At 38.6% G+C, this 26,876-nt stretch overlaps 1 protein-coding gene across 1 annotated transcript in view; it reads right to left on the bottom strand.

Moving 5' to 3' along the window:
• The window catches only part of LOC5570525 (neurotrophin 1), a 108,330-nt gene that overhangs the window by 61,377 nt on the left and 20,077 nt on the right, over window positions 1-26,876 (bottom strand). Inside the window, exon 2 of the mRNA XM_001659134.2 lies at window positions 3,611-4,218. Coding sequence (XP_001659184.2) covers window positions 3,611-4,138 — 528 coding nt within the window. The 5' untranslated portion in view covers window positions 4,139-4,218. The remainder of the gene's footprint in view (window positions 1-3,610; window positions 4,219-26,876) is intronic.

Here is a 26,876-nt window from a genome sequence, read left to right as displayed (position 1 = left end):
GAATAATCTTCAAACCAAAGTCTGCCCAGTGGGCCTGGCTATTTTAATAATTGTATCATATCACTGACATGATACAAATATTTATGCTGATAAGAAAATACTGGGAGAATTTAAATACATCGGAATTAGTTGCGATAACGTACGTACCGTGTGACTGAGCAAATTCATGGTAAGACAAGATCATAGTTGTAATGTACCAATATGAGATGCAAACCACATCCCGATATTGAAACTTTGTATGCTTGTGGGCACATTTGAGATAAAATTTAAACAATTTCGTGCGCGGCTCAAAAATAAAGCTGCTGATGACAGTATTGACGAATTCCATGTCAAATCAGTCAGTCACAGAACAAGACCATCTTCGATTTGCTGTTAATTTTGCAAATGTTTTTGATATGATACAATGAGTGTTTTCCATAAAAATAGATCATTTTGACTCGAGAATAACTTTTGAAAATTGCCTATAAATTTTTGTATGCAACTTATTAGGAAAATTCAAACTCCGAAACTGTAATGATATTTTTTACAACACGAGTCGTAAATTTATCCATATATGTTGAATAATTATGATAAGTGCTGAAAAATCGAGTTCTGCGATGAGTTGTGTTCAACATTTTTTGCAATTTTGTAAAAGGCCACTTGACGGTAAAATTAATCTTATCAGATTGCGTTCACCATTATATTTCGATTAAAAAAAAAATGTTGTGTATAACACTACTCATTACTCATCACTACTCCACAGTGTCGTTAGTTCTAAAATGAAAATAACCATACAAAATAATGACCAAACAACGGTGAAGGCGTAAGCAATTTTCTCGAAAACATCCATTCTGGGAATTAAGCAGTATTTTCTGATTAAATTGCCAACAGCGTACTGCAGTATCACGTAGCAAATAACTGCTTGCAATCAATTTTTTTAAAGCGCATTGATTACCTGTAATTTTGCGAATAACGATTTTTACTTTTCCGCGTTAAGTCTTAAAACTGGTCCTGGAGGTTGGCGGCTTTTCAGCTGCACAATGAAAAGCGTTGCGTAATCACTCTTGCGACACTGTAAAATTCAGTGCAGGAAAACAGTCTACTCTATACTACTACTATACTCAATACTTTTAAGGAGTCATACATAAACCATGCACACAATTTTTCCTTTAAAATTTTGACACATCCCTTCGGAAATGTATTTCTTTGTCTGAAATTTGTAATCTATAAACGGCCCCAAACCCAAATTATGCACTTTGCGAATTCCAATTACAAAGTTTCATATTGAAACATGTTAATAAAGAAGTAAAACACTTAAAGTTAATTAAGTTCTAGTCGTTTGAAAGCTGATTCATAAATTGTAACTGACGTGATTATTTCCCACATTGTATGAAGGTAATATTTCATGCAAAACCCGCAAACAAATCTCTGATGTTTTGCATTTTGCTGTATAGCCATGTTTTTTTTTTTTTTTAATCTGTGAAAATTGTCTGGAACTCATTCTCCTACTAACATGTTTTAACCTTTAGAAAATCGTTTCTAGATTACCGTCTACAGGCACGCGTCTTACGAAATTAACTGAAATACACCCTCATTGGCTACAAGCATAATTAAATGATTTATTTTGTTTAAACCGATATCACAAGAGATTTTACTGCGATAAAAAGCTTTGGAATGGTTAGACACCAAGTAGCAAAAATGTTTGTGCGATGTTTTGCATTAAATTTAATTATAATTTTGTCTTTTAAAATTAGCTGATTCATACATTTTGGATGATTCAACTGTGTGGATTTAAGTGATACAATAGAGCAGACCTGTCCAACGTACGGCCACTTTATTTTGTGCGGCCCGCGAAGAACTTCAAGATTCTTACATCTGGCCCCTTCACTGCTGTAGAAACTATAGAACTAAATGTTTGAATATTCCAAGGTGGATAAGCAAAACTTTAGATTCTTAAATTATAAAAAATTTATTTTGTGGATAACTTACAAGTTTGTTATCCATGCAAATTCACTTTATTTCATATATGGTTGAAAATGTTCCATTTTAGAAAGTACCAAATTTTATGTGGAATTCAAATGTGCGAGGAACATTATATTATATAACACTTGAGCATGAATTCTATATATGAGAAAGATTATAACCAATATTAGGCAGACCCGAAAAAAAATAATAGCTTTTGAAATTTTATGTAACACTTTCACATAAATTTCTCGGACAACTTAGGCAGGATTTTCACAAAGAGCAATTTTGTCATAGAATCCTCCTACAAGGAACGCGAAATGATGGCAAAATGACTATCACTAGTGAATTTCTTACATAAATCTGAGTAGGACAGAGTTCTTCAGATTCTAGATCAGGATTTTATGATAATTTGAGAGAGTTGTTTTGCGGAGTATTTAGGAAAATTCCACAAAATCATACACTGGATTATCGTAACATCCATGACTTCAATTTTATAATATAATCTTCAATTTTATAAAACTAATCAGGGTTTTCAAACAATATTAGAAAGAGATTCTGGTAGAATCTTACGTAAATTTCTGATAGAATTCAGTGCACGATTTTTATAAAATCCTGGACAACGATCTTACAGAACTGTGCTGAATTTTTGAAGCAGGATATCACATTTCTCACAGAATTATCGAGATCATCACACAAGCAAGTATCTATTCAAATTTCTCCAAAAGATATTTTAATAAATTTTATTTCACATAACATTTTTTTTAAATCGATACATTAAAAAAAGTTTGACCCGCCGTACAATATTGTTTCTGAGATTTGGCCCGCGGTTCAAAAAAGGTTGGGCAGGCCTGCAATAGAGTGATGCATTTCTTGAAAATTTGCCTCCCCTATGCTTGAAAGATTTTTATTATGGTATATAGAATCCTCCCAAAGTTTGAAATGATTTAGATGAAATTTGACTGTGCACACACCATTTGAAATTAATATGTACATCACTATGGAAAACGCTAACCTTTTGTGTTCAGCTCTCTATCTCTTCGTCAAAATATTTTATTAGTGAGTGAACAAACTCTTCTTATCTAAAATCTTCCCAGCTACAACTTCCTACAATTTTTTTTCCAAATCACTTCAAATTTTGGAAGAATGATTTTCATCATAATTTACACCGTTTAAGCATAGGGGAACAAAAACTTCAAAATTTGCATCGGTCTAGTGATACAACATTTGAGCCATTGAGTTCTCAAATGTTGTATCACCAGACCGATGCAAATAATAAGCAGGAATTCCAATTTCATACAGTGCTCTTATTACGAATTTGAAAATTTGTAGTTCTATGAAAAAAAGTTCAGCTCGATAGCTTGAAAGAGAACAAAACTAGAGTATGCCGAAATTAAGCATTTTGTGTAAAAAAATGACACAACAAAATAAAAATTCTGAAAATTTTAGTATGATTGAGCTCATTCATAACGTCATCGAGAATAAAATTATTATATTGAAATAAAAAATCAATAAAATACACACGAAGAGAAGAAGCTGATGCAAAAAAAAACTGGAATCGGCATACCAAAATTAGCAATTTATTAAGTTTTCACCCATCTCTGATAATGTTTGAGGTTTTGTTCAACTTTTATATGGGAACCCTCCACTGTGCATTGATTTGACTCACCTGTTCGAGCGACAACGTTTTTCCCTCCTTCGAGTTGACCTGGGCCGAGATGAGCGCCGCCAGCGTCGCCTTCTGCGGTTTAGACATCACCTTGAGCAGGGGCAGCACCTGGCCGAACTTTCTCTGCATGTCACGATTAGCGAAAGCCCGCAGCATAATTCTCCGCATCGCTGCCTGCTTGCGTTGGAAGTTGCTCTCCGCGATGTCCTCGACAAAGTCCACGTCGTCCATCATGTCGAAGCTGGTGTCATCGTCCTCCATGAGGAATGGCGAACCCCCACCGACGCCACCCTCTCGATCACCACCCGAATCCTCCGCCAGGGATCGATTGTAGTTCATGATCTTGTGCGAGGGCTGCATCTGCTGGTCGTCTTCCCCTTCACTCACGTAATAATAATCGTCGTCGTCATCGGAGGCGCCCTTCTGGGCGTCGAAATCAAAGTCCGGCAGTTCCGAGTCGGCACATTTCACCACTGTTGTGACCGCGAGCAGCCAAAGCACCAACCTTGTGGCGCCGCCGATCTGCATCTTTCCGAAGCTCACTTTACGACACTTTTAGACACTCTTTCTTCCACAAAACGGCCCTCTCAAATTAGGAGCCCCATTCACTGCAACAAAAGAACCGAAAAGAGGGTTGTAAAATGCAAATCGATACCTGTCCTTGTGATTCGTTCACAAATTTCTCCCCGACGAACTGGTTGGGTCACTTTTTTTTCCATCGGAATCAAAAATCCAATTCAATCTTTCAATTTCGTTGTATTCTTTCGGTGGGCCGTCTGTGCACAGTCTTCTATAATGACGGTTTCGTGCGGTTTTTGTAAAGCAGGTCTCTTTTTGGAGAGTTGGTCTCTGTTTAAGGTTGCTATTTTATTCGGAAGGTCTCTTTATTCTCAATACTACGGAAACTGCCAAAATAAAACACTGTGCACAGACGGGACCAACCACAAAAAAGCCGAAGGCACGAGACACTGAAGCCGGGCGTGAAATCTTCCCTTTCGGTGCGCGATTATAATCACTTTCGCTTCCATTGGGGAGATGAGGTAAGAGCGACAAATAAGCGGATGGTGTTGGTTTTTTTAGGTGCGTGAAAAATGTGTCAACCGACGCGTGACGGGGCGGGAAAAGGTGAATGATTTCTCCCAGCATCCACTTCATCCACTTAATTCAATCAACAAGGTTGAGTCCCCTATAGATTGTGGGGAAGATGAGTGTTTTGTTCGGGGTGGATTTGCGGAAGCCGGAGAAAATTGGAAGATGATTTTGTGGTAATTGGTGTAGGTATACGTTTTGATTGATCGTTTTGCATCGAAGGAAAGCTGACTTGACCAGAGATTTTACACGGTAATTTTTATACGGTCTAGTCTGTTCAAAGGTGAAAGGATATTACGGTGAATGAACTCAAAACATGTGGAGTTGTATTTTGTGCTTGATTTGACCCACGTGACTGAAAAGCTAAAATTAACAGTTGTTTGACAAATTGAACGAGCTCAGCAGTGATTGCTAAGGTCCCGCTACTATTAGGAAATACTATACTCTTATTTTTCCGGCAACGTAGGCACTATTAAGGTAAAATGATGTGCTAATTAGCCCGCTGTTTTGACACAGGCCAGTACAGGTTGTGCATGAAAAAGAAAGATTATAGTTTTATATTATACGATAGTAGTTGTGTATCACAAAACCCCGGACCAAATAGTTGAAGTTAGACACGACATCAGTGTCGAAACGATTCTCGTTTTACCTAAATAGCCAGTCAAGGAGGATCACTAACTGGTGAGCTCGTTTCATGCTTATAATAACATATTTTTATCGTGACAACATTACGTATATGTAATTTCCAAACAAAACATGTATGGTATGTCACTTTAATTGTAGAGATGAGCCCTTATGCATTTCTTTTTTATCTCTACTAAATAAATTACCTTTAAACAGTTGAATATTAAGGATGTTGATGCACTTTTTGAAATCTTCTATCAATATCTTTTCAACGCGAGTCAAACTATTTTTAAACAAGAGTCGCTCCTTAGGGTTGCTGCTGAAAATTAAAATCAATCGCCTATCTCTGTGGGAAATTATCTGCCAGAAATGGTCAAGCAAATGAGTTTTCATTGATCGCAGTAGGCAGTTGAAAAGAAATGTCATTTCAAAATTTCTTGAAACTGTCCCATTCGGACAAGAAATTTTGAATAAAACAGCATACTTAGCTTATCCAAAGATAACATCATCGACCAAGGGTGTTTCTCAGATCTTTTCACTCCCTCGCTAATAAACACCCTTTCCGTTGTGATTGTGGAGATGCAGAGGTATTATCGGTCCCTAAAACAATAATCACTAACATTCCGTTCCTATCCCAACTGACTATTAGGACTTCGTCAGTGCCGTTTCTGGTCATTGATATGAGATCTGCTGAAATGTGCTTCGAGAAAGAACATACGCTCCCATCGCTTATTCAATTGGATCGAAGTGTAATTCTTGCCAGTTCCATTCAATCACGGAGTAGTAACCATTGACATGTACAGCAAACCATGTTCAATGCCAAAGTTACGAAAGCCTATAACATTCCGCCAAACTAAGATACTGATCGCCGTCTCGAATGCAAAGAAGTTGCTACCAGCAAATCGAGTACGGACATACTTTACACATAATTTAGAAAGTGATCTGCGTCCGTCGCCAATTCAGTTTTGCCGGACGAGGAGAGACGGAAAACATCGCCGAGATCACGGTTAGGCAAATTATCGTGGGCAGCAGCTGTTTGTTTCCATTTCTCCGAAGCCAGTTCGTTCACCGTTTGCTGGGTTTACCTCAACGCTATTATTAGCCACTGACTGACTGAGGCTCCGTAGGTGTAGAACACATCTCACAGCAAAAGTGAAATTATGCGTACACACTTGATGCACGTAGTCGCGCACCGTAGGGTATGGTAAATTTGCACGCGGGATGTGTAATATGAATATCACACATGCATAATTGGAAGGTAGCCATAGCGGTAAACGCGCTGCTATTCAGCAAAAAGGTCGTGTGTTTAAATCTCGCCAGTGGAAGATCTTTTCGTTATGGAAATTTTCGGAATTTTAAGGACATATAGTTTTTTTTGTTTTTGCTACATAATTAGAGGGTTATACCGTTCACCATTATTTGGCAATTTCTAAAAATATATGTTATGATTCGTAACACAACTCAAAACAGTTGCATAATAATAAGCCATTACGCAACTAGAATCAGCTGCGTAACGACTTTTGCAAGACTGCATTCATCAGTGCAGGAAAGTAGGCCATGTTATGATAGATTGGCATGATAAAAAATGGCCTGACGACTCTAACCACACGGTTACGAAGTCCAAATTCAATTACAGATCATGGAAGTTGTTTCCGAACATCAATAACGAACCTCTGTGGAATTTCACCGAAATTCTCTGTTGGGAAACCTCAAGGATATCTTCTTCTTCTTTCTGGCGTTACGTCCCAACTGGGACAAAGTCTGCTTCTCAGATTAGTGTTCTTATGAGCACTTCCACAGTTATTAACTGAGAGCTTTCTTTGCCGATTGACCATTTTTGCATGTGTATATCGTGTGGCAGGTACGAAGATACTCTATGCCCTGGGAATCGAGAAAATTTCCTTTACGAAAAGATCCTCGACCAGTGGGATTCGAACCCACGACCCTCAGCATGGTCATGCTGAATAGCTGCGCGTTTACCGCTACGGCTATCTGGGCCCCTCAAGGATATCGCGTTAACTTAATAAAGCATTCATTGCTAAGAAGTAACTATCCTCACTAGTGGTCATATCCGAGGACGCAAAGCAAAGCCATGCTTGGTTCAATTCTTGGTCAATCCAGGATCTTTTCGTAGAAGAAATTTCTTTGACTTCTCAGGACATAGAGTACCTGCCTCACGATATATAATTTAAAAATAACAATTTTGGCAAAACAGCTCTCAGTTCATAACTGTGGAGTGCAAACTAAGGTGAGAAGTACGCTCTTTCCCAGTGCTGACATAATACGAAGATGAAAAAGAGTAAGAAGTAGAATAAGAAGGTAACAAGCCGAACGATAAATTTACGGAATGTTAACATGATTTTTCCTACCATGTCGATCAATGTTGCTATCGCAGGTAAAGTACGCTTCGGCGCACTCCTCTTTTCTATTTATTTATTTATAGGTAGTAGGGACCAAAAAAGCTTCAAAAGTCTGGCCTGTTGTGTGTTGGCACGATGTGAGACTCACTTTAGGCTTGCTTAACTACAGTCGACTCTCAACATCTCGATGTTCTACATCTCGATATCTTTCCCTATGTCGATTATTGCTTCGGTCCCTTCAATCTGCATACGATTTCGTTCTCCATATCTCGATATCCTCCTGATCTCGATATCTCCATATCCCGATGTGTTCCTGTTGATTGTTTGTTCCCAATTTTCTCTCCATATGTCGATATGAACATTTTCAAAGGTTACTAGACCAGATTTAAATGGTTCAGAACTGAGAGAGACTAGCGAAGAGGAAAAATATCAACGTCATATGCAGCCCAGATTCCCCTCTCACGAAACGTCAAATGCAGCCCACCGTTTTTATGGCTGAAAAAGTGAAAAGTATTGTGTTCAAAGTAGGGTTAGTGTTCCCTTAGTTGTGGGTGATCCTATAGTTGCGGTAGTGCCGTTTTCACTGATTTTATTACATTAGCCACAGAACCGACACTACCAATCGACGTCTTGGCTTGTTGATACACGAAATAGTTGAAAAGAGCGTTCAAATTGCTTTAAAACTGATGAAATATCACCAAAATTGCTAAAACAGTTCTTGCTTGTACCAATAGTTGCGGTAAAGTGTTCCTATAGTGGAGGATCCCATAAGAAAACCACGGATACCGCAACTATAGGAACACAAATTAAAAATATACCGCAACTAAAGGAACAATAGTGGAGGTATTATGTTTCACTGACATGCCGTGGATTACTGCGATGAAATCATTTTTCTCATTAAGTCAATGGTCGTTACTTCCCATTACAATATTAACATGTACATTAATTGCGCTTCTTGAATTTAGGCGGTTAAATGAACTTTAGTAGTGCTTAGTACCTCCACTATTGGTACATCTACCCTAAACTGTTATTAAAAACCTCAGTCGGCGGAGCAGTTTTTTCCAAAGTTGCTGATAAATCTAAGCAGAAGATTAATTATTTCTAATGTCTGCTACGTTTGCTGGCATGAAATTTCACTCAAATGGCTATTTATGATTCGAAGTGATGCAAACTTAATCATTTTTTGCTGAGAGGTTCATGTGAGGATTTGAACAGCATGCGCATAATTGGTATGCACAAAGTGGAATAAGAAAAAAACTCAGCAATCACAGAAAAAGAAGACCGTCTTCGCGAGTCTCGTCTCAGGTTCAGAACAATTCGGAAACTTGAAATGAAGTTTGTTTGTTTATTATGTTGCTAGTAACGGTGTGATTTTCAATCTAGTGTTCATTAAATTAATGTTCTTTGTCTCGATATCTCCCTATCTCAATGGTCCCTTCGATATCGAGATGTGGAGAGGCGACTGTACCACATAACTTTTCTTACTGCCCCTGTGCTTCGATCATCCCTTGAACACGCCATTTCATCAGGGGAGAGCTATACTCATGCACTTCTGTGCTCATGTACTTCGTCAGACTCAGCCTCTAGTTGCTGTGCTAGTTCGCTGTTGGAGCTTAATGTCGTCAAAAACGCTGCTCGCTATGACATTTCTACGACTGCTTATTATGCCCAATTGTCGGTTGAAAATCTCGCCGAGGCTTTGCACAGCTTTCTGTGCGACGACGTATTCTACTCTTGGGCTGGCCTGACGTCGTAGCTCTGTTGGACTTCTACTGAATGCTCATGTGCGACGACTCCCGCTGTCGCTTTTCGAGCTCTCCTGGTTGACCAGTTGGATGCCGTGGTCGGTTCAGCGATCCGGTTGGAGGATGACTGCCGGTTCACTGGCACACCGACGACCCAAAACTGGTGGTTTGTGACGATCGATTCTACTTGGCCTAGTCCCTGACAGCGGAGCTAGCCTACTCCGGCCACGCGTTTTTTTATGCTTCGAACTGACCGGAAGAGTGGCGAAGTCGGTCCAACGATCCCGGTTGAAGGATCGCTTTCGGTTCACAGGCGCTACGACGACTCAAGCCAGTGATACGTTACGTACTGCTTAGAGTACTCCCTGGCAGTGGAGCTATCCTATTCCGGCGGAGGAAGGTCTATCCTACGGGATGCCGAGGTCTGGCCTGCGATTCCGATGGAGGAAAGCTTCCGGTGTATACACGCCCCGACGACCATTTGCTGTGCTGTTTCTCGAAATACTCAGCTAGACCCCGGCGGTGGACGACTCGATGTTGGTCGGCTGATTGCCAGGGTCGGTTTTTTAATTCCGGTTGGAAGATTATTTCCGGTTTACAGGCGTCTCGGTGACTTATTACCGATATTCTGGATTTATTTTGCTCATCTTGATCTGATAGATGGAGCGAACTCGTACGCTCACATCAATTATGGCTGAGAGAGTGGAGAGAAACGTTGGCTCTATCCAAACGCACATCTTCCATTTGACAGCTCTAGCTTACTGCGAAACTCTGCAAACACATCACCATTGCTTTTGGGATGAACTGAGGTTGGTTTCTCCGTCAACGCAAGAGCATGATTTCGCTTTCCTCTTTGCCCTTTTGGGCAAAGAGCTACAAAGAGACAACGAAGAGCTGTCTGAAAATGCTCTTCCCTGAACTGAGAAATGGGAAAAATGCTCTCCCCCTAAATGAGAAAGGGAGAAAATAATCTCTTTCTCTTATAAGCACTGAGGATGTCAAAACAAACTCTTTACCACTGTGGGAATGAAAATAAGCAAACACAAACGTGTAAACTCTTCATCTCGCAGAGCTCGTACGCTCAATTAGTGTGTGGGTAAAATCGCTTCTCTTTTGTAGTTGATCATTAAAAGGGGGAGAAAGAGGATAAGTCCAGAGCAAGGAAGAAGCCTGCCGATACTACGCTACGCCCGCTCTACTCTTTCTAGTCTCCGGTGGAGAATCTAGCCTACTCCGATAGCGTCCCAGAGCTCTCTGTTCTTCACGCCAATTCCTTTCCAGCGACGACATAATCTGCGTTAAAGCACCCCCAAATCAAAGCGATTTTTTTAAGGCGACAGCGACAAACAATCGCTGCGATTACGCTGAATGTAGCGTTTTATGAGCGTGTGTTGACCACAGTGACACAATTTCGACGATTTTCGTCGCGTTGATCTAGATGGTTTGGTACAAGAGTGCTTGCAGTGATTCAACAATAAGCCATTTTACGAGACGTTCGAATGACGTTTTCTGGCGGGCCGCTCATTGTTGTTGTTCAAAAAACTAGCATGATATCTGAATGGCGCTGGTCACATTTTTGTTGCCGATGACTTCCCCGTCTCTTTCAGCGCATGTTTCTACCCGGTTTACATGTATTACAGGTAACGTTGATGAAAAATATCTTCCCTGCCTACTGATTTAAATTTTACATGCGAACATTAAAAACTTTGTTGCATTGCCACCAGCGCCATTATTGAATATGCTCCTTCCAAATGTAGCGCTAGAAGAAACGTAAACAAGTCGGCCCGCCAGAAACTTTCAAAGCTGGTAAACAAACGGAAACCATATGATTCGAAACGTCTCATAAAATGGCTTATGAAATCGCGGCGAATTTTCGTCGCTGTCACTGAAAAAAAAAACGCATTCATTTGGAGAAGCCTTTATCCCTCTTTTCATCGCATTCCAAGTGCATTCATGCTGACACGTGTACTGCACGATATTGTTCGGATTGAGGACACCTACGGTTTCTGAAATTATCTCGCTTTCTATATCCCTGAATCGATGGTAGTCGAATAAAACATGTTTCGGCGTCTCCTCAATATATTAACAAGCCGAATAATGTGGAGACTCTGCGTGTTCGAATATTGCAGATATTTTCGGAAGCAACCGTGGCCTGACAAAAACTGTGTCAGGAAGAAGTTATTTTCTCCATGCTTTCTGGTCGTCCACACCGACACGTTAGAAATGAACCTGTGGGTTCACCTTTCTCCGAGTTATTCCACTCCTGCTGCCACTTGTTCATTGTATCCAATCTGATGATCTGATCCTCATATTTCTTGTGTCCCTTCGCTGAAAGCATGCCATGTCCTCAGCCAGAGTGAAGCAGATTGAGATCAGTCCGGCGATAAAGTGCGAAAGGCACTCGCCACCCGTATAGCCATGAGCCGGAACATATCTGCCAGCTTCCCTCCAAGCCGAAACTTCGTATCTCAATATGGACGGTGATACGTTCGCCAGAAGACGCCTCGTACTGCTTCTTGGTCCTCCAATGTTGGGCATGGTATTAGCTGCTTCCACTGCCTTTTCGCAGGCACCACCTTTTCTACGTGGCTGTTAAAGTCTAGTGTGTCGTCGGCCATCAGCCCAGGGTGCTTCAAAGAGCACTTCGATGAGATTGCGTGTCCTCCGACGTTGACCTCGAACTGCTGAATCGCCTTGCAGTTGCTGATCAGCACCACCTCCGTTTAATGATGAGCCACCTGCAGCTTGACTCCAGTCTTCTACGATTCAATTATGTCTAGCGATTCTGCCGTCAGCATCTCCACCTCATTGGCAGTCTCGACAGTTATCACATAAACGACGTCATCTGCGAACCCAACGATTTCGGCAGTGTCAGTGTTAGAACTCCATCGTACATCATATTCCACAGTGTAGGTCCAAGTATGAATCCCTGCGAAACTCCCACCGTTACTTTGGTCCCTGGCTTGTATTATAAACCAGTTCCCGGTTCCGAAAGTAGCTTCGCAGAACTTTACACAGATATTCGGGGAGCCGCACTTTTTGTAGGGCTGCGGCAATAGCACCCTAACTGGCACTGTTGAACGCATTCTTAACATCTTTTGTTACCACTGCGCAGTATCGATTGCCTCTCCTCTTCTGCTTGAACTCTTCCTCCTGCGCTATAACCGTCCAAATAGCATCACCGTCGAAGTCTTATTACGGAATCCGAACGACAATCCGTTCTTGCCTTCTATGTAGATAGTCAGCCTTGTAGTTAGCTTGACGAGGATGACCTTCTCCAGAAGTTTACCAAGAGTATCCAGCAATAATATTGGACTATATGAAGCACGATCTCCTGGCGGTTTTCCCGGTTTTGGCAGCAACTGCAGTTTCTTCATCAGCCATCTGTCTGGGAAGCAGTCTTCCGCTAGACACTTCTGCAACGCCGTCGTAAACATATCTGGGAACGCCAAGATTTCTGCCCTTATCGCTACGATAGGGATACCATATGGACCGGGACCTTTGTTCCAATTCAATTCATTATCAGCTCGCGTTAGAAACCATTTCAGCTGGGCCCTTCGCCATAACTTAAAGATAGGAAGAAGAATAAGAATAAGTATATGTCAAATTTAGGTTAGATTAGTTGGTGAGTTTAGGGCCCAGCTAGCCATAGCAGTAAACGCGCAGCCATTCAGCAATCGATCGAGGATCTTTTCGTAATAGAAATTTTCGCGATGTTCCAGGGCATAAAGTATTGCTGTGTGCATTTGAAATGCAAATATCAAATGCGGGTACACCAATTGCGGTAAGATTAGTATCAAGGAAGGTGAAATCAAAGATTGGTTTCCTTTGCTAGGTTGGCGGTGATACGGATCATGGTTGCTTAGTATCCTTTGGTTACTTTGTGTTACCGCGTTTAAAGCTCAGTTAGACTGGATTTGCACATCAAATGCAAACAGCAATAACTTCGTACCGGCCACACGATATACGCTTGCAAAAATGGTCAAATGGCAAAGAAAGCTTACAGTTAATTACTGTGGATGCAGTGAATCCATTGTCAACCAACACGCAAAAACAAAGACATTGTCCTCTCTTAGGCGCGTCGTCCACAAATTACGTAACGCTCTAAGGGAAGGGGGGGATAGGCTCAAGTGTTGCGATTCATACACAAATTTTAAGTTTTTCATACAAAAATCGGGGGGTAAGGGGGTCAAAAATTTTCACGCTGCCTTATTCTTGTCACAACAATATTATTCCACAACAAGACTTTATCACAATTTTAACAGAATATGACAAAAAACGCTCAACGCATGCGTGTGTACCCAAGGCCATCTAATGTAATTTTCTAGTACTTTTACTATGCTGGTAAACATTACTACATTATCGAATAACAACCAACAAGAAAATTTGATTTTGTGTTTAAAATAATTGTTAAATTAGAAATTGAAAAGCTCCAGCTCAATTCCAAACAGATTTTATAAATGTCATGATGGCTTGATAGTATTCAGACCATCATGACATTTATAACATCTGTTTGGAATTAATCAAGTAAGAGATTTTCACTCCAAATATTGTGAAAATTGATTGAAATTCGGAAAGTTTATGGCTATTTGTTGTTTTTAGACAAACAAGAATTTTCAATGGAACTTTCGTTGCATGGAACAAAATAAAAAAATGTGATTTTTTATGCATAGGTGTTTCTAGGATGCTTTGAGATGCACTAGATTTCGCATGAATGCTTGGAAACCATAGTGGGACAAAAGTTCGAACAGGCAGGGCAAAAGTTCGAATTATATATTGTCTCATGGAAATCATTGCCAATTCACTGTTTAACTTCTTTTTTTTTTTTAAGGCACTACTGTGCCGGAATCAGTTTATCTCTATCTACTATACCGATACAGATCTATTTTTAACTAATCTATATTTACATCTGCTTTCACTCTCTTCTACTCTTTTACTCTCACACCGAGCAAGTAGGAGAGAGCTCTGCTGTTCAAGTCCAATCGATTTCCATAAGCCATAGTCCTTTGATCTTGCGGTGGTTCATTTTGCCGTGTTACTAAGTCATTTGAGGCTAGCTGCCTACGAAGAGGGTCAGTTTGTCTCAGTCACCATCGTTACTGATGGAGGATGGATGTGCTCCCCTAAGCACGGTCCTCCGTGCGGCGTCTTCTGGTGGCGGTTTTTTTTTGTGGAGGGGCTGGGAATTGAATCCATGACCTTCCGCTTATGAAGCGAAAGCGTAACCTCAAGGCTACAGACCCCCCTTGCTGTTTAACTTTAATTTCAACGAAATATTCCTAATTATGATAAAAAATCATCAAAACTTCACGTTTTTACTTAGTTTTACGAAAAACTACTATGATTGGATATATTACAATTAATTCTGTTTAGAGTACTTTTTAATGAAAATTTAGTGTGTATTCATCGATAAACATAAGTTGACGGGTGGTAATAATAATGGGTTGTTAACGTTAATCAACGATTAAGGCCGTTTCGTTAATTCGTTGACGTTAACTGTAACGATTAACGACATTTCTGTTGAATTTGCCAACCCGTTATTAACGGCAACGTTAACGGATTGCGTTGATTTAACGTTAACGACTTCGTTGTTTTTTACGTCAATGGACCAATGCACGAGTTCACTAATTTGACATTTGAGCAATGCCAAATTCACTGGTTTCCATGGTCACATAAACAACACAGCACCGCTGAAACGTCAAATAGTGAACTCGTGCGTTGGTCCATGGATAGGTTTTTGTAAAGTTTCTGAAAAAAACAAATTTGTTCATTAACGTTAAAATTAACATTGTTTGACTGCCTGTTTGCTCGCCGTAACACCTTTTCCATGAAAAATTCAAAACTTTTGTGTGAGCCAACACGCTGGGGCATAACTTTCCCTTCTTCTTAAGCATTGAGTAATATTAGGATGGATATAAGAATAAGTCTAACGTATAAAATTAATTGAAAAGGGGACGTAGGGAAAATTGTGCAATGTTACAACACTCAAGCGGCAGATTGGACTCAAAGATTCAAAGTGGGCTTGTCACTTTCCTACTGTTCTACGGAATAGGCACTCAAATAGGACCTCAAGCCTCTGTCACGGAATGGCGTTATTTTGTTGCTGCAAAAATAAGCATGCCTCAAATTGGAATTTATTGATTTTACAAGTTTTTTAGTGTTGTTCACTACCGAATTCTCAACGCTAGATGTATTGATGTCGATGTTAGAACTGTTACGGTGTTCAAGTACTTTTTAATAGGACCGCAACTGTGTTTGTCATATTCAGATATATAACACACTGCGCTGGATAAATATCTTCACTTTGGGGTATTTTTGCCGAGTTTTTAAAACTATGGGTTCATGGCATTGAAGATAGTTGCGAGCTTCACACACTAGAGCCGACTCTTTCACTTTCCCGGGTTTTCTTCTTCAGTATTTCGATAGAATTTAAGCTGTTGCTTCTGAACACTTGTCTTAGGTTGTGAGCGCTTGGTTCTCGACCTGGACCTTATGACCTCGAAGAACTGGAGACGTCCGTATGTGCAGCTCCTCCAATGTCGAATGGTAGATGATTAATAAAGATGACGTTGATTCGTGCACCTATTTTTTGTGACATTAGATTTTCTTTTCCTTAGAAACGGTGTTTGCAAAAACAATAAAAAAAAAACAATTTGTTCATCAATCTAACAAACCTTTCCAACCTGCACGTATCGCGTAGGAAGAAATTTAACGATTAGGTTAGCGATGTCCGTTAACGTTACGGCGTTGACGTTGACTCGCAAAAAAAATTACGATAACTTCGTTGATTAACGTTAACAACCCTGGGTGGTATAGAGTATGCCTCAAATTAAAGTATCGATATTTTGTGTTTCAACCAGCGAACTTTTGAAGTTTGTTATTAGTTCTGCTAAAATATCTCAAAAGCTCTAGATTGCAAAAAGATGCATTTCTGATTGAAAAGTACAAAACTACCACTGCTAACGGTATCAATGAGCACATGCCAGGAATCGAGCAACCTGCAAACAGCGCATTCCGAGCGTGCTTCGTTTAAACGAGGAGTAGCCTCGCGAGAAACTGGTTGCGACGACGAGCGCTTCAAGTGGTTCGTCCATTTGACCAAAGGAGCTATGGAAAGTTCTCCTGAAAACGAAAACATGCGCTCACATGCAAAACAACACGCGGCAAAGAGATTTCCTCGCCGTGCGTACGACCTAATCGTGCGCGACGGAAGAACATGTGTTCCGCCGGACTTGTAAGCAACAGTAAACCGTCTGATAGCTGGCAAGAAAGGTGCAAAAAGTCTTTGAATGCTTTTTAAAAAAAATTAATGGATTACGGGGTGCACGTTGTTCGAATACAGTGTTGCACAATACATTTGCTACTTTTTCGAATTTTTATACAAAATAATCAATTTCGCTACGATAAATCTCAGTTATGAATGGACCGATTTGAAGGAAACCTTCACATTTCGTCAGACAAAACATGCAATTCAACATTTACTTTTTAGTAATTTTCCCAACCTTGAGTTGAAAAGTAATAACGATTTGGCTAGAGGGGATTTTTTTTTATTATCGGACAATTTGGGCCGGAGGTTCTCCGATTTGCATGAAATTTTCACCAGAGGTAGAGCTCGTGGATACATGACCAAAAGTGAAATTCAAAAAAATTATAGTGGCCTATTTTCCCGGAAAACTCTAGATGAATTTTCACGATTTTTCTATATACCTCAAACTTTGAAAATTCATATCTCCTGAACTATGCATCGTAGAACAAAAGTTTTTTAGTGAAATCGAAAGGAAATTTTCTCAGCAATCTATTAAAAATATAAAAAGAAAAACATTTCTCGGAAAATTTTTCACCATGGAGAAAATTGTCGGAAAAATAACGAAAAAACTATCGTCTGTATCATAAAAAAATTTCAAAAAAATATTTTTTGTTTCATCAATCCATACTCCATCTTTCGTCCATAGACGCCAAAGTGGTATATTTTACCGTTTAGGCGACAGAACTGAAAAACCGATGACCACCCGCACGCTTCCCATTGGAAAATGTGTGCTATTGTGGGCCTCATAACCGTGCGCTAACGGCGGCACTAATTAACACGCATTGTAAGTGTAACGCAGTAAACCATCCTTTCCTTTCCAGTCAGAAGAAGCTTTTCGTCAATCGGAGCACTCCCCTTTGGTCTGTTGGTCCTTTATTCGTAACCTTTACTATTGAGACCAACAGTCTTTAATTGAAAACGATCCTAACATTTAATAATATAGGTAATAGGAACTGACCGGCAAGCATGGGAAAATTCACTCACTCATCCGAATGCCACCGATGAAAAATAGCAAAAAATCTGCTGCTATCGAACATTCAATGATAGCTGAACCGTCCTAGGCGGAATGTAGCATGAAAGCGTCGAAACCGATTGTGTAAAAGCGACAGTCGGAAGGAACGCGAAGAGAAGTGAATACTAATACACTTGTATCTGCGAGCCACGAGTTAATGCACTTAGCATCCATTCGCCGAATGCATTGAACTGCTCTCAGTCAGTTCCTACTCACTGAATCATTCCGTGATGTGGACTGCCAGTCAGTGAACGCTCATTAGCACTCAAACCCGAATGCCATCCGAACGGAATCAGAATGTAAACAATCATTCTTGGGTAAACATTTCAAAAGGGCACATCGACATTGGCATTGCATTGGCTTTGCAAGCCGCTGTTGAACCCAATTCAACTCGATCACGCTCACCAATCCCACTATCAGGAAGAGCTAACATCATTCTTTCTGATAGCGGGGTTAGTTTGCGTGGGCTAAAAAGGGCTAAAAAGGGCTCAACAGCAACGTTTCTGAAAAAACGCTCAAGACCTCTTGGGCCCTTTTCAAATGTTTGTCCTTTGTCCGAATTTTGGTATTGCATTCGACTGATCAGATGTCGTTTTTTGTTTCGCTTAGTGCTCGCCGAAGAAGCAGAATGGGCACTGGAAATTGAAACGTTCGGCTTGGTTAAAAAAAACGGCTTTCTCGCTCCCGACTGTGCGTGGAAGCGAGTGAGGGAAACACAATAACTGAGTGAGTGTTTCCCATGCTTGACCCTCAGTATCATATAGTTGCCAAGCAAAAAGGATATTTATACATACATAATGTGCTATTTGTAATTTTCTTGCCTTTTTCAAATTTTGTTCAATTTATCAAATGATTAGATAATTAACTAAAAACGCGCGAATAAATTGTCAGTTTTGTTTTCTATACAAAGTGATATATTTGATATAAATTCTGATTGTTCCTTGGAAAAATATAGTTTAGTATTTGCATGTATATAATATCAATCAACTGTATAACACTCAGGGACGCTATCTATTGTTCCATTGATGGCTGCTGTGGAATATTCCACTGCCAGTCAGCATGCAGCCTCTACAGTTGGCGCCAATCCAACAGCGCGCCAAACTGTATTGAGAAGCGTACGCGCGTAATGAATAATTATTGTATGTTTTGTCTGGCCGTATCGTGCGCACCCATTGAATTTGAAAGAATGTAGTTTCTTTCGTTTCTCCACTGAGTAGGCATGCTGCCTCTCAGTGATAATAAATCTGTTAAAGTGAAGCCGTTCGCTTGATTTGCTGTCCGTTGTATCGTAAAAGACACAACGTAGGAAAGACGTCCTGGCCGAAACAACATATTAACAATATATTCATAAGTTTTCAAAGAAAGTGGATCCTGAGATTTGATCCTTCAAACGTTACCATAATGATTGATTTTAACAAGAACTTCCCGTGCGGCTTTCATAGAGGCTGTTAGCTTTAATACTAAATAACGTTGCTGATGAAGGGCACACAAAACACCCAACTGACCAATGGAGAATGGTCCGATTAACGAAAAGCTTCTTCTGACTAGAAAGGAAAGGATGGTTTACTGTGTTACACATACAATGCGTGTAAATTACTGCCGCCGTTAGCGCACGATTATGAGGCCCACAATAGAACACATTTTCCTATGGGAAGCGTGCGGGTGGTCATCGGTTTTTCAGTTCTGTCGCCTAAACGGTAAAAGATCCCAAGTAGCAAAGTTAATTTTATGCTATTCTTGAAGTATTCTCTTACACCAATTCTATAAAACTAGAAATAAAACCAGTAATTCTACAAACCTACGCTAACTCAATGATAAACCTCTCATAAGTCTAAAGTGGCCCACACTAAAGACGGTGTTGGAGAGCAACTGTCAAGTATCTCTTAAAACTTGTAATCATCACTTATGACAATCTTCAACACATCAATAAACCTTCCACAAGTAGTTCTCAGGACAAGTTAAACTCACAATATGTTTATCATGTTGGTTTGGCTAACGAATTTATTAATACCTCTTAATAAAATTATCAATCAATAATAAAACACAAACCAAATTAAAACATTTGTGATGATAACTTTCCGCTTTTTTTTGATACCTACCAGTGTTTCGGTTGTCACGCTTATTACATCGTGAATATCATGCATGAAACACCCGAAACGCACAATGCGCCTCGACAATATTGCATTTTCAGAAAAACAATTTCAATTGCCCGAAAATGTTGAACAATCCAGCATACATGGATTCTCCCATCATGGCTCCCTTGCCAAAGCATAGATAATTACAATCATGGCGGTAGTTTTACTCAACACAATCATAGAACTATGATAAATTTTGCTGAACTCGGGCAGGCGCAACAAATATCACTTGAGAGTTCTTAGGCTTAAGGCGATCTTGATAAAGACAAACTAATCTTCATGAAGAACGTGATAAGATTCGTTCGTTTTATTCAAGAGGAGCACATTTTGACGTTTGTTTATTTACACTTTTCGTTTTTGGAGAAAAGCGTTCATGCTAGATTTTGTTACGGCATGAAATTTAAAGCTACAAAACGACTAAAGGTAAGTATTACCAGCTGTGGATAACTTCTTAATAAGGCCCAGATGTTGAGCAGGGAAAGCAAACATTTAACCACATCCAGAAGTCCACCTTGCAAGGAGGTATCCAGTGTTCCAGTTCTGCTCCTATATCATGGCCAAGGGGAGGAACACCAATGGAACTGGTTATTTGCGTTATTAGTAAGTTGTGCGCCGTGAGTTCAACAACGAATTCCGTGAAGAACAGATCAAAATCCACGCAAGGATTCATAATACAACAATCAATAATGTACATATTAGTGCTTTGATTGATGGGGGAGAAATTTATGATCTTCTCGGTCAAGAGTTCTTACTCTCGTTCGAGCGCGTTCTTGCAGATAAGTACGAGAGTATCATAAAACTGTTGCCAAAGTCACTTGTTCTTATTGAAAATGAAGTTTTATGTGATGCATCCGAAGTATTCTTGAAGAAGTATTTAAAACCAAGAACGGTTCAAGATCATTTCTACTGGGTGAAATCACTATAAAACCTAGAAGAATATGCAAATCTACGATAAAACTTTCATAAAAATAAATAAAGCCAGTTAGAATCTAAATTGTTACTTGGGATACCACTTTGGCGTCTATGGACGAAAGTTAGGGAATGGATTGATGAAACAAAAAATATTTTTTTGAAATTTTTTTATGATACAGACGATAGTTTTTTTCGCTATTTTTCCGACAATTTTCTCCATGGTGAAAAATTTTCCGAGAAATGTTTTTCTTTTTATATTTTTAATAGATTGCTGAGAAAATTTCCTTCCGATTTCACTAAAAAACTTTTGTTCTACGATGCATAGTTCAGGAGATATAAATTTTCAAAGTTTGAGGTATATAGAGAAATCGTGAAAATTCATTTAGAGTTTTCCGGGAAAATAGGCACTATAATTTTTTTGAATTTCACTTTTGGTCATGTATCCACGAGCTCTACCTCTGGTGAAAATTTCATGCAAATCGGAGACCCTCCGGCCCAAACCTGTCCGATAATTTAAAAAAATGCCCTAGAGTGAAATTTGTTACGTCATTACAAACGATCTGTCTAAAAATAGGAAAATCCAACACAAACATTTTCTTTGGAAAACTTGTTCATCTCACCTAAATCTAATTCTTTCAGTTTATCCAGTTGTATCGAGTTGTGACAGTCATTAAAAATTGTTGAAATATATGCTTTAGCTAAACCATTATTGGTTTTCAATTCATGATTGGAAAAAATGGTCTAGAAATAACTCAGGTCTGATCCTTTTAATTTAGACATTTTGTATGAAAAGTATAAAATTGCTAATGTATTGCCCAACACTGTACCTTCCTCTTGGGGAAATTCCGATACAAAACGTAAACGATCGATCCCGCGCTTGGACTGCGGGTAAAACTGAAATGCGATCAACTACGAACGCACATTGGCGCGCTGATTGGGGCTATTAATAGGTGGTGCGTCTTCGGGGGAGCACACGGGGGCAGGCCAAAACGAGCGGTTTATGATATACGCTTGATGATGATTGTTTCTTGGCATATGGCGTTCACGAGATCGATTGTGAATTGGGTGAGATGGGAAATTGGGTATCATCATTGGTATGATGGGCAGTGAAAAAAATAAATCCAATCTATAAATCGATTATGATTAGAGCTTGCTCAATTTTAACCAGTCGAAGCTGGTAGTATGTCATGGTTCTTCCTTAGCCGAGTAGTTAGAGTCTGCGGCTACAAAGCAAACCCATGCTGAAGGCGTCTGGGTTCGAATCCTGGTTGGTCCAGGATCTTTTCGTAATGGAAATTTCCAGGAAGTCAGGGCATAGAGTATCATCGTACCTGCCACACGATATACGAATGCGGAAATGGCAACTTTGGCAAAGAAAGCTCTCAGTCAATAGCTGTGGAAGTTCTCATAAGAACACTTAATGCCAAGAAGAAGAAAAAGTGTTCAGTGAAATTTAACCCAAATGTTTTAAAACGATAAAATAAAGTCTAGCAACTAAAACAGACGAAGCTTTAAGTTCGAACTTGTAACAAGTGGCCTCGCCATAAAGTTTACATAAAATATAATTGGCAACAGAAGTACAACTTCCGGCATAATCATCCAATTCAAAAAAATAAAACATAAATTATGCGATATAACATTCTAATACTGGGTTCATTGAACTTTGCAGTTGTCATGCATTGTATACTTTTCTTTCCAACGTTTGCTATAAAAGACCACTCCCTCAGATTGAAGACTCTATCCATTGTAAGTGAGCTTATCGTGCTCACATTGGTTTAATTTTAGCTGCATCCCAAGCAACACGCAACCCGGACGAATAACTGCAACTTTTCCGTAAGTGCAACCTTACTCAGTCCTCTCAGTGCGCTTACGAGCTTTGTGATGCTTAACTGCTTACGTTCACCAAGATGATGACTACCACGGAGACGACGACGACAAAAAACCATAATCAGCTCTCCTCTTGAATGAGGTACTTAAACTTTACTGCGGCGCTGCTTGATTTTTTTGTTTCGGTTTTCTTCCTCAAGCACTTGAACGACGAACCTACACGGTATTTAACAATCCGGATAAAAAAAAATGCACACAAACCAAACACCAGAAAGCGCTCACGCTCATGACCTTAACGGTTCGAAGGCTAATGAATGGAAAATTATGAGTAAATATTGAACTAGAAACACCAAATCAGCGGCGGCTGAGGATCATCGTTAACCCCTGGTGAGGGACCCAGGAAGGGGAAAGGGAGGCATTCTACTTAAAGAGCACACATTGGAAATCGCTCTTTTTTTTTGAGGGGGTACGTGATCCGAAGTTCCGACAAAGGTAAAGTAGATTGTGAAGATCAACAGAGCACTCATAATTGGAAGCCGAAACCTTAACCTAGTGTTGAACTAAAGTGGGAATTATGAGTGCGAAAAAAAATGAGATAATGGTAAATGCAAAAACTGAAAACGAAATCAAACAACAGAATTGTGGGTAGAAGAAGCTTTCACACTAATTTTGAAGAGTAAACACGCAAAATAGGATCGAATTAATGCTGGGTCGTTTGGTATCTAAGTAGAAAATTGGAGCTAGTAAAAATTAGACGGGGCAAAGAAAATAAGGTGAAATGTGGCAAGTTTCTAACCTCTGGAAAAATGGGTGGCTCGTGAGTGAACTGCGATCGGCGCTATATAGTATGGATTGCTTGTAGAAGCACAAACAAATCGAGATGTGATGCCGCCAGGATGGAAAGTAGGTGATGGTGGTACAAGCGGTGCTAATGATGATTATGATTTTGGTAATAACATTAATGCTAAAAAATGGCGATAATGATGATGATGGTGAAGACAACCGAAATTACCCCGGGACGTACAACTTTTACTTGTTTCTTAGTGTTTCATCACCAGCGTTAGTCAATATAGGAAGAATAGCCTGCAACTAGTTTATCTTTGGCCCTCTTTTTCTTCTTCTCCAACTTTCAGATACCAGCAAAACTTCAAAGGCACAAATCTCATAAGGAAGCGTCAAATCACCGTGAAGCTTTTATTCTAGGGGATTTTTTTTTTTATTACCGTACGGGTTTGGGCCGAAGGGTCTCAGATTTTCATGAAACTTTTTCCACAGGCAGGGCTCATGGATATATGAATAAAAAAAATTGAGAAAAATTCAGGGTCGCCTATTTTTTCCGGAAAACTCAGGTGTAAATTTTTGTTTTCCCTTGACACTACTTACTTTGAAAAATCATAACTCAAGAACGAAGCATCGTAGAAACGAAGTTTTTTTTATGAAAATTTAAGCAAATTTTCTCAAAAATCCAAAAAAAAATATGAACTGGAAAAAGTTTTCCACAAAATTTTCCTCCGTTGGGAAAATTTGTAAAGAAAAGCCGGAAAAACTATGCCCGAACTCGTGGAAAATTTTCAAAAAAATATTTTCGAGATGGTAATTTTATAAGCTTAAATCATTGAAGTTTTTGGAATGGCCAATTTTTCGTTTTTGAGTTATGGCCAATTTTGTGAAAAATGTCCAGATGTGCTATATAAGACTTTTCTTTGAAAAATCATAACTCAAGAACGAAACATTGTAGAAACAAAGTTTTTATATGAAAATTTAAGCAAATTTTCTCAGAAATCAAAAAAAAATATGAACTGGAAAAAGTTTTCCACAAAATTTTCCACCGTTGGGGAAATTCATAAAGAAAAGCTGGAAAATCTATGCCCGAACTCGCGGAAATTTTTTAATAAAATATTTTTAAGAAAGAAACTTTATAAACTTCAATTCTGGTAACTTTTAGGATGTACCGTTTTGATTCATATTACGGACACTTAAGGACTCAGGGAAATATAACTCAGCATAGAGCATACAAAATAAATCATTCTGTATGATTCTTTAGCGCTATCGAGCGTCGGAAGCCCTTTACTTTCGAACGGTGGGTGAAGAATACGCTTCCGCAACTTCAATAATTTTAAATAAATGAAAATGTGTGGCCTTTTCATGATTCTTATTCCGGACGCTTCCTCACTTTTGCCTCATATTCCGGACACTTTGAACCGAATTCCGGACAGCTCATGATAAGCATTAATGGAACAGTCAAATCATCAATCGAAATCGTTAAACCACCAAAGAGACATCTAAGGTAGTTGGGCATTATAAATTTTCAAAGATATTTATGGAAAAAGTTTACTAAAACGAGCCTTGAAATTGAGAACTTTTGAACAGCAAAAATTGAAACATTTCGCGTGAAATGTTTCCCATACAAAGTAGAGTGTTCGGATTTTGAACATGTCCGTAATATGAATCAAAACGGTACTTTTCTTTAGTTCCTGATCTATGGTCAATTTTGTAAAAAATGCAAAGATTTGCCATACATGCCTTTTCGTTTAAAAATCATGACTCAAGACTCATCATGACTTGTCGAACCAGATTCAAATTATCTCAATAATATGAAATTTTTGAAATGGAATCAGTTTCCCAGGACATTTTTCACTGTTTATGAAAACAAATAATGAAAACCCGATTAGCTATTCCAGCTTTCAAACAAAGTATATTTGAAAAGAGCGATCAATAAGATCCAATCCTACAATATTTTTCAATACGCTCATTTTTCGTTCCTAAAACATCGGTGGCAATATTTAAGCGAATAGCTAGAGATGCTAGTATTAGAAAGACAGCGGAAATTAATAACGCCAAACAATTTTTTGACTGGGCTGTGTCGCAAAAGGTGAAAGACCAATTTAAAAAAAGATTGGGAATTCATCTATGCAACTGAAAATGACTATTCAGAGGCTGAAAAATTACTTCAGGAGAGATTTTCTAATCTTGTTCCAATTCCTGGAACAAAAAAATATCATTCATTTATTCCAAAAGACGAACGAAGCATTTTTGCGAGTGAATTCTCAGATGCAAATGAAACCCAAGAAAATACAGCAGGCTTTGTTCTTAATACTACAAAGAAACGAAAATCTTCTGGTGGTAGCAACCAAAGGCAATCTTCCCGATTGAAAAAATAAAATGTAAGTTATGTACTGAATAATTGAATAAATAAAATTAAAGAAAAATATAAAAAGAATCTTATTTGTTCCATAGAAAAGAAAGAATCCCTTCCCGACTAAGGGTACATAACAAAATTATATCAGCATATGTTATTATGTTATAAGTTTTTTTCGAACATAGGTTGTTACAAACTTGATGCAGGATGTTGTTAAAATATCTAAAATTCTAACAAAAAGTGTATGAATAGTAACATAAACATAACAAAATGTGTTTTAATTCTATGAAAAACATATCAAACCAAGTTATAATGTTTGATACAAAGTATCAAAATTATAATACTGATCGATATACGATAATATTGCATATTATTGAAATGAATAACTATCTATTTATTTTGTTATAAAGTTGTTAAAAATGAACAAAAAATATCTTAAAGGAAAATAAAACACATTATGTTATATTTCTGTTTTATTATGTTCTATGGATAACGAAGCCTAACAAAATTATATCATAATATGATATTCATATCATATTCTGATAAAATTTTATTATATTTTTGTTACAAGCCTCTAGTCGGGTTGGAATGGAAAAGAAACAGTTTTTTCAGCTTTGCTTAACGGTGTAATGTTTCATGAAAAATATAATCCAATCCGAAGTACAACATTAAAACCAATCCCATATCGTTTCTTTCAGATCTTTTAGAAAATTTGCAATTGCAATGATAAAAAAAACTTTGTTTTTCTGATGCTTCGATTGAAATATGGGTTTTCAAAGAAAAGGCTAATATGGTCATTTTTCACAAAATTGACCATAACTCAGGAACAAAAATAAGTACATCCTAAAAGTTACTAAAATTGAAGTTTATAAAGTTTCCTTCTCAAAAATATTTTATTAAAAATTTTCCGCGAGTTCGGGCATAGATTTTCCAGCTTTTCTTTATGAATTTTCCTTACGGTGGAAAATTTTGTGGAAAACTTTTTCCAGTTTATATTTTTTTGGATTTCTGAGAAAATTTGCTTAAATTTTCATATAAAAACATTGTTTCTACAATGTTTCGTTCTTGAGTTATGATTTTTCAAAGAAAAGTCTTATATGGCACATCTGGACATTTT

Source organism: Aedes aegypti, chromosome 2 (genome assembly GCF_002204515.2).
Source record: "Aedes aegypti strain LVP_AGWG chromosome 2, AaegL5.0 Primary Assembly, whole genome shotgun sequence".
Taxonomy (NCBI): Eukaryota; Metazoa; Arthropoda; class Insecta; order Diptera; family Culicidae; genus Aedes; species Aedes aegypti.
The sequence above is the reverse complement of the archived record's forward strand: the minus strand, read 5'-3'. Positions and strand labels throughout refer to the sequence as shown.